Source organism: Lycium ferocissimum, chromosome 5 (genome assembly GCF_029784015.1).
Source record: "Lycium ferocissimum isolate CSIRO_LF1 chromosome 5, AGI_CSIRO_Lferr_CH_V1, whole genome shotgun sequence".
In the NCBI taxonomy this organism is placed as follows: Eukaryota; Viridiplantae; Streptophyta; class Magnoliopsida; order Solanales; family Solanaceae; genus Lycium; species Lycium ferocissimum.
This window is the reverse complement of record NC_081346.1, coordinates 21213916-21222870: the sequence shown is the minus strand read 5'-3', so window position 1 is coordinate 21222870 and position 8955 is coordinate 21213916. Positions and strand designations below refer to the sequence as shown.

Here is an 8955-nt window from a genome sequence, read left to right as displayed (position 1 = left end):
GTTTCACCTTCTCTTGGGAAGTTCGTGTGTTGTGTTTTAGGTTTTTCATAATTTGGAAAACTGAGTTAGTTGAAAATTTGAGTTTGGAAACCATAAAAAGACTAAAAAGAATTACTATTATACGTTTCTTGCAAAAAAATCAAACGAACACGCTTTGCTAAAACTAAAAAAATTCCAACCAAACTAAGTCTGACAAAGTTTGAAACAAACGACATAAGATTCTGGTTTTTCTCTTTGTTTTCAGCTTAACAAGAGTGGAGAAGAGAGTAAGCGAGCATATAAGTTTCTCAAAAGACAAGCATGAAATAAAGCCTTTGGCTCCATTATAGTTCGTACCTATGAAAGATGATCGAGAATAGTGTACAATGCAGAGCCTAATAGCACCTATGAAAACATCCATTGACCCAAAAAAAAAAAAAAAAAGGAGAGCAAAGACAGACAAAGAAAAGCAAGATACGCGGTTAGGACCAAGAGACTTGTGACATTTTGGTTAACACCTCTCTGCAACAAAATTAATGACCCTAGTACGGAAAGGCTTGTTTTGCACTAGCGATATTGTGGATGATAAGGAGGCATCGAAGTAGGATGTGGCATGCCATTCTGTCCATGCATTGGCATCATCCCAGAACCCATCTGAGACGGCACACTACCAGGTGGCATGTAAGGGTGACTATGCATCTGCATCGGCATTGATGGAGATGCTGTGGAGGGTGCCGAGTTCCAGCCTGCAGAATGCTGAGGCGGGGCAACACCTGGAGCTGGAGTGTACTGGGAAGGGGCACCATATGGATGAACACCTGGACCTCCTATCTGGGGCGGCTGATGCCCCAAGACAGAAGGTTGAGAATTCACCATAGGGGTATTTGGGATTGTGTAATCTCTGCCGCGATCGTTATTAACCTGAAATCAGTAAAGATAACCATTCAACTTAGGCAGTGGCTTATTCCCTCACAGGAAACGGAGAAAAGAAGGCTCAGGAAACTGGAGAGTATAAGCAATGAGCAAAAGAGATATAGATGACACTAAATTACAGAATTCACGTCACAGATTAATATCTCAAATTAATAAAGCCCTCTACAAAGCTGCTTTTACCTTGATACTAAGATCAGTGTGTCGAGAATAAGAGATGTGAAGCATGCAATATCCACCTTGATATATGGAATGTCCTTCCAAAGCTTCCTTTGCAGCAGCAGCTGTGCGCACATCTGTAGAATCATCAAATCTATAGCTTAGTTCAACTCACAAGCCTCTTATTACAGAATGACCAATTCAAATCCACTACTTCTAAGTTTGTACAAGCTGGCCAATTCAAAAGAGGAAAACACTGCTCCTTAGGGTGCAGGATTTCAAAACATTTGTTTTACTAATATACCCACTACTTTTAACCAAGTCGCTTGAGAGAAAAAACAAAGAGAAAGAAAACAGCAAGAAGTATATTTTTATGAAGTTGCGTTCCATTGAAATGCATCAAGAAGATGCTGAACTACAAAAGGGCACACAAAAAGAAAAGAAGAAAAGTTAACTCTAGTACATCAGGCTTTTCTAGGATCAGAGAGCCAACAAAATGCAAAACTGAACTGAGCTATTTAAAGGGGTTAGCTTGTCCCAGCTAAATAAAGTAACACCTAGCTTTTGCGGTGGTTTGGAGTTGAAATTCCATAAAAACACCTGCAGTTTCCTCTCAGTCCAAAAACACCAAAAATAGTTGCAGGGATCATGATCCAGACAGCAAATATATTTACCCAACATAATATTCACTAGAAACAAATAGCCCCTCTAGAATACAGAATGCCATATAGAGATCATAATATAATATAATGTGAAGAAGCTGAAGACAGTGTTTGACCACTTTGCCAAATGCTTTAGAAACATTGGAGCAAGCTAGTAATGACTTCCAAGGGCAACAACTACTAACACTTCGCAAATTATTGGCCGCACTTCATCTTACCTGGATATTGTATCAGAGCCTGAAGCCCTCCATTCTTATCAAACATAGCAATCTTTAGTACAGGACCAAAAGCTGAGAAAACCTGAGCATGAATGAAGGAAAATGAGAACCAATAAAACAACTCAGAAGACAGGTTATGAGAGAAATTACAAAAGCTTTCTCGCAATTGAAGAAGGTTGTTACCGTGTGTAGGACATCTAAGGTAACTGCATACTGCATGTTCTCAATGGAAGCGAGAAGAACATTACTCTCAGGTTCCAGTTTCTTCCCATCCAAACCCAAACTGAACTGCAGCATAGTGAAACCAATTTAAAGAAGGGATAAACAGCATTTCATGACAAGTTGCGCCCCAGGAACATTAACTATTTTTTAATAGGTGCCCCTAGGAACATATCTCAAACCACATAAAAATGAAAAATATGTGCACTCCATGTAAAGACGTGTACTGTTGATTGTATCAGTTGATTGGTTTGACTCTAGGAAACTTTATTTCCTAACATAGTTATAGGAGAATCGAATATTTCTTCTATTGTAATTCATTGTCTTTCCTTATTTAGTTATAGGGCTCACTGTATAAACCCCTTCTCCTGGGATGTAAAGATATATCGAAATACAAAGAAGCCTATTCTTCCTTCTCAAATTCTACACACACGCGAATCAATAAACTTATGGCTCAACCCTATGTTAGTTCCGAATACATATTCACGGTGATCCAATTTATACTTTGCTGTATGAAAGGGCAGTATCTTAAAGTAATCCCACAGAAAGTCACAATGCCAGCAACAAGGAAACTGGATGACAAGGATCTAACAATCCTAGCAAATCCTCTACGTGCAACTGAGTCTGCACTTTTAGACCATTGACTGATGCATTACCTGACCACTTGCATCTATGGCTGAGGAAGCGACAGGAAGGAGAGAATTGGTGTAGTCCCTAAATCAAAACCATATACAAGATATAAGATTGAAAGAGTGGAAAGCAATAATTAACCAAACAAATTAAGCCATATACATGATGTAATAAATGAGGTGAAGATTCCGCAAAAGTAATCTGTATGACCAACTTTCAATAACTAAAATAAGTCATCACTTATGAAAGTGTATGTTTGTATAGAAGATTGGGTGTCTTTTGTGGAGAATCATATTTTTTGTGGTTCTCTACTTTTTGGTATGCCGCTTTATATGGGATCTTCTCTTCCCATCTTCAATAAACTTATTTTACTTTATCCACAAAAAATGTGAATGTGTGTGTGAGATGGAGGGGCAGATAGAGATCATATATACCTGCTACGATGACTCTGAAACTTCACACTCAGATCTGTATGGGCAGAATATGTGATTTTAAGGGTACATGGTCCCAGTTCCGGAATCAAGTACCTAATGCATGAGAGAAGAAAAAAATCGGTCAACTGCCCTGCATGAAAAATAAGTAGTAGCTAGTAATAAGTATTTCTCTGGTACAAAAATTGAGTTTGCTATGAAGATTTAGAGATATAGTTTTCCCCTTAGAAAATCATAGAATTCCATTAATTGCTGTGACTATATGTAACTTAAACAGCCAGCCAACCATCTCAATTTTAGCCAACTAAATTACACAGTACAACCAAACAATCATCCTTTCTGACCAGCAATTTTTACCAGGATCAGCCCCCTTTTTTTTTTGATTAAGCACCGGGTGTCCGAGTCTCTTTGAGCCCCGACTAATCCCGGGGGTGCACAGGCCCTCGGCAAGGAGTTTCCCGCAAGTGCACCACGGGTAATTCAGGGTTTCCCCAGTCCGATGGCCCTCAGAAATTGTTTGCACCCAGCGGGTTTCGAACTTGAGACCTTGAAAGGGAGGATCAGCCCCCTTTCTTACACAATAAGGAAATAAGCTCACCAGTCCTAGACTACTAGTTATAAATATATTCTGTAGCAGCATTTAAAAAGCAGAGTTTGATAAGCTCATTTGCCACATAGCTGGGACTGAAATGAGCACAAGAAGAAGGTGCCTGAAATATCAATATAAACTGAATATGCTACAGCTAACATAAATAGCATGTGTACCCCTTCAGTAAATTATTAAGAAAAGAACTCCTCAAAGACGTCCAGCCACCATGTATATGCATCGCATCTACAAAAACAATCCATAACCAACTGAAATATAAATCCAAAATCACCTGGGAATGCTTCTTCCATCCAGGGCATCCTTTGCTGAAGTAGCAGTTTCTGCATCAGTAAATTGCACTAGAGCCTGAAGATGGTTCAAAGATGCGAAGGACTTGTCAGCTAATTAGGAGGTCAACAAGCATATTGACACTGATCAAATTTGGTTAAACCACTCTTCTGAAGCATAAATACCTGGAATCCTGCAGTCTTCTCAAATGTTGTAATCTTGTGCACAAACCCAAAAGCTGAAAACACCTGAAAGAATAGGATAATTTCAGAAATGAATCTACTCAATGTTAAAAATATAAATTTGGAAAAATCATACATACTAATAAGCAATTCCCAACATGCTCTTCTCAAGTATGTCAGTAATACATTAGAAACAAATAGCACAAACAACACTTCTACTTTATACCCTCTACTGCAAAAAAAAAAAAAAAAAAAAAAAAAAACAACTATTCAAAGAGTATTCCCGTCAGTTGACCTAAAGAAGTTCCGAAAATGTGAAGGATATACACTGGAGGAAGTTGAAAAGAAGAACCTCTTTCCTGTCATTTACTGCACATGATACAAACAAAACTAACTGATCATGAATACATGATGATGCAAACAAAACTGCCTGACCATAAGAAAATCTCTGAAGTTAGAAGATTCTCTGACAGTTCTCAGAAGTCAGCAAATTTAGGTCAGGCCCTCATACTCTCAGAAAGTTCCACGAGAAGCATTGCTACAAGTCTCAAACCCTTGGTTTAGGGGAAGACTATAAAGCATTTAATCTACCACTAAGCTCAAGCAAGGCTAGTATTCCACACGAAGCAAAATTAACTTTATTGAGAAAATTAACGTTCGCATCTGTTAACGAAGCCTAAGGTTCGACTTCATTACAGGGGTGACCTTATCAAACAAAGCTCATCATGAGAGAAGTTCTCAGCAGCCGTAAGTCACCTCAAGTTTGTAAAATCTTGGCCCCTAACTGGGCAAGCTCCATTCCATGAAGCTGTATTTTAGATACCAATCTTTCACTCTAATAACATCCTAATAGCACGAAAACATGAGGAAGGAGATTATTTCTTAAATTATTATTGAAATAAGAAGTTCAGAAATTTTAAGACAAGCAAGTCTTTGGACAGGGGAAGCTTAGGTAACCAAATATCTGACTCATAAATGATTATCTGACTTTGTGTTTAGCCTAATTGAGTTGGATCCTAAAACCTACGAATTATTTGAACCAAAAGACATTATTACATTAAGCAAAACAAAGGAAATTCTGCACCCACTGCAAGTAGCTGGATGCACATGCAACAAGTTTCCCTTGGAAAACAAAAAATTGCATCTCCATTATGCACATGCTAAGGAAGGATGAAGATTTTAGAGGAATAGAAACATCTGACACTCCAAGAAAGTCAGGAAACCTAGATGAGGAGAAAGGAAGAAAGAGCCAGAGTTAAGCAAAAGAGAAAGGAGACAAACACGCATGCGCTCTTTCTCCCGATGCAATAAGCTTCCATTGAAGATATATCCTGGACATTGGCCTGCTGATCCATTCAATTCCATGTTAAAGAGTGCTCATGAAAGCATGAAATACTCCAACCTAATTACCAAACTACAGAAAACCTTTCCACGAAGAAGAGAGCACCAAAGTAAATCGGAAGTAATTTAATCCTTACCAAGTGTAAAACGTCAATGCTGACAAGGCGAGCATCATTCCCCTCAATTGTAACCAACAGCACATTTCCAGCTGAATCTGCTGTGGTTTTGTTGTTCACTATCTCTTGCCTGTTGGAATATTGTAGGTAGACGGTTTTCCCCCGTACCTGAGCTGGTTCTGAGGAAGACGCATAGTACGATATCATTGCAATAGCTTGATTTAATTCTGCCTACGCATATTAACAATTCAGAAGTAAGAAACTCAAGTTTTGAAGGATGTACAGTTTCACAAGAAAAACAGATATGCTATGAAAGAGAAAGTTGAATTGTAGCTACTCACGAACTCTATAAATGCTTGATTTCGGTTTGCTCCTACATTACACTTGGTATTCACAACTCTACCAAACGGCTTTCCCAATTCGATCAGCTCCTCCTCTGTACACTCCCATGGTAAGTTTCTCAAATGGAGGACCTTTGATGGGGGCTGTGTGTATCGAAACTGAGGCTGGCTAGATGCAGATGCCATCCGAACTACAAACCAAGCTTTAAACAGAATAACAGATATTAAAATGGCATGCGACCCAATATTTAACACTCCTCAAGCTCTGAAAGCTAAGAGCTTGATTGGATTATAAGCAGTATATAGACTCCGTGAACTTTGAAGCTAAAGGTCGCAGTGCAACACTCAAAAGCACATTGGGCTAAAAGTGTAAACTTGTGAATCTAGTAAGCATGCTCTAAATAGAAAGCAATTTTGCAACATATCCATTCTGGATCTATATTTGTTCGAATAAAATCCTTAGCCAATTCCACGCATCTAACCAAAAAGTCCTTTTTTCTTCCAACTTTTCAATCTTCCTATTCATTCCATCTGTGTCCTTCTTCCCCCAATTATTCCCATTCTACCAACGAATTCTCTATAATAATTAGTAAATCTAGAACGGCTAGTTGGTCTCAGATAGCCCCTGTGCCATTAGAGATTTCTCCATTGCGAAATGAATCGAAACCCTTGGTAGTAAAAAATAGTGGGATGTTGTAATTCCAATATTGGATTTCATATTCGATTAAACCTCGTAATCGTAAGAAAGTGGGCTTTTTAGTTATGGGCCTAGCAAAAGAAAAATTGGAATAGGATGATCCCCCCCCCCCACAAAAAAAACCCCACCCCTCAAAATCAGACGTGAATGTTTCCTTTCATCCGGCTCAAGTAGGTATACCAAATAAGGAACATAATTTTTTAGAAAGATGGAATATAATTCAGAATAAGTACAACCATTGGCAATTGTTTTTCTTTTTGATGACAGAGAAATCTTTTTAGAACTAACTTTTTGGGCCAACAGTGGCCTTCAAAACTCTTTTTGAAGATGATCCTGCTCCTCCTCTAACCTTTCCACTTAAATACTGGACTTATTTCACTTGGTGCAAGCAACCATTGCCATATATATCTTCCTTCTTTCTAGTTTCTAGGAATGTCCCATGTTATAAGCTTTCTCATGGAGGTATATCAAGTAACTATAACCAACTCAACCAGTTAACTATTTCCTTATCACACACCAAGGTTAACCTCGAGACACCAATAAAGAAAGAGAATATTAGATAGAACAATATAGATGGCATTTATTGCATTTAAGTCAAATCCTCTATTAAAACATGACAAGTGTTCTTGCTAAACTAAAAGTCAAGTCTTCAAACTTGTAATGCAGTTATATTAGTTAATCCACATTATACTAGTGTCACCACATCCCGTTTCCTCGCTCCACCAAAAATAAATACTTACGTGGAGAATCATATGCATCCAAGTTCCACAAACAGAAAAACAATTAATCTTTCCACAGACGTGTAAGGACAGGGGTATGCATTAGGGTTCGAATTAGGAAAGGGGAATGAGCTGTATCGGGGAAATAAGGGTTAACAGGAGCAGCGACGTGGCAGCGTTGGTGAAGCAGATAAGACACGTGTAGGGAGATAGATAGCGAGCTCATTTAATCAGCTGGAATAAATGGCTCAAATCTTTCCTAATTGCAGTTAATATATCAGACGGCGGAGACCAATTCAGTTAGCTATAACAAGCTAATGACGAGGGAGAAGACCCAACTTGTGGACCGGTAATTCTGTTTCTCTCAATCTCCCTTAGTCTTCTTCTTCTTTTCTTACTTTTCTACTTACCCTATTTCATCCATTACAGGATTGGAGCTCAAACTTGGATTAGATTCTTATTGTTTCAATTGTAACCATTGGGTTGGAATTAATAAGATAGTCCTATTTTCGTGTCCAATTCCTCTTCTTCTTTCTGAATTTCTATTTCAATTTCAAAGTACATTACAAGACGTTAAGCAACATATCCGAATGGCCTAATTTCTTGAGACTCGCTGCGATTCATGCAGCTAAAAAGACTTCAACTTCATGGTCAACCAACCACAAACCCTAAATCGGGCAGTGATTGAACGTAATTGTGACCTGGATTGACTACAAGATTAACCGGGACACCATTAAATGGGATTAAAAAAAACAATCAATATCGTACAATCCCTCAACTCAAACTCATCGAATATATTTAAAACAAAAAAAAAAAAACACGAGCTACTTCTATTTCTCTAAGGACGAAAAACTGTATAATAGAATTTCCAGGATTCAGTGTGACAATTGAAAGCAAAATGTTTAAACGCAAACGTTAAATAGTTAATGAATAAGAGGGATTAGGGCACAAAAACAAAACCAAAAAAAAAAAAGAACAAAAAGAAATCACAGGATTAGAGAAGATGGTACCTAGGCTGTTGTCCGAGATTAGGGTTTCACAGCACACAACTTTGACGCCCAGTAGGATGAGAGATACAAAGCCGATGGGTTAGAGTATACTTACTAATTAATGAACCGATAGATGACAAAAATTAGAACTCCCTCAATTTATGATAGTTTTTATAAGGTAAGGACAACTCAGTTCAAGGATTGAATAATATGAAAATGTTTCTTCAAAGAAAGAATGGAACAACAAGCATACTTGTAGAAAGAACAATACCGTATACGTCTTGCTTTTACTATCCTTAGCCAAAAATACGCATATTAAGAAATTAATAATATAATAAAATTTACTAAATTACCTTTATATAATAAAAATAAATTAATTTCAACTTTTGATTAGAGCATGCACAAAAAATAATCTTTTAACTTTAGAAATTCAATAACACCAAGTTATTATGTGGATTTTTTAATTAT

General features: G+C 37.7%; 1 protein-coding gene across 4 annotated transcripts; it reads right to left on the bottom strand.

The window, feature by feature from the left end:
- Positions 1-301: 301 nt before the first annotated feature.
- LOC132056463 (polypyrimidine tract-binding protein homolog 2) lies at positions 302-8735 on the bottom strand. Of its 4 annotated transcripts, none has more exons than XM_059448677.1 (11): positions 8509-8735; positions 6083-6285; positions 5763-5972; positions 4288-4350; positions 4107-4180; positions 3232-3324; positions 2824-2881; positions 2132-2236; positions 1949-2030; positions 1093-1205; positions 302-900 (listed from the first exon to the last, which is right to left on the bottom strand). In XM_059448677.1, the coding sequence occupies exons 2-11, from the start codon at positions 6266-6268 to the stop codon at positions 547-549; spliced, it is 1338 nt and encodes a 445-aa protein (XP_059304660.1). In that variant the 5' UTR covers positions 6269-6285; positions 8509-8735; the 3' UTR covers positions 302-546. The 4 variants fall into 4 exon arrangements, with proteins under 4 accessions (XP_059304660.1, XP_059304661.1, XP_059304662.1 ...); XM_059448678.1 differs by having other exon boundaries at positions 8603-8725; XM_059448679.1 differs by lacking the exons at positions 6083-6285; positions 8509-8735 and adding an exon at positions 5566-5630 and having other exon boundaries at positions 5763-5904.
- Between the last annotated feature and the right edge of the window lie 220 nt (positions 8736-8955).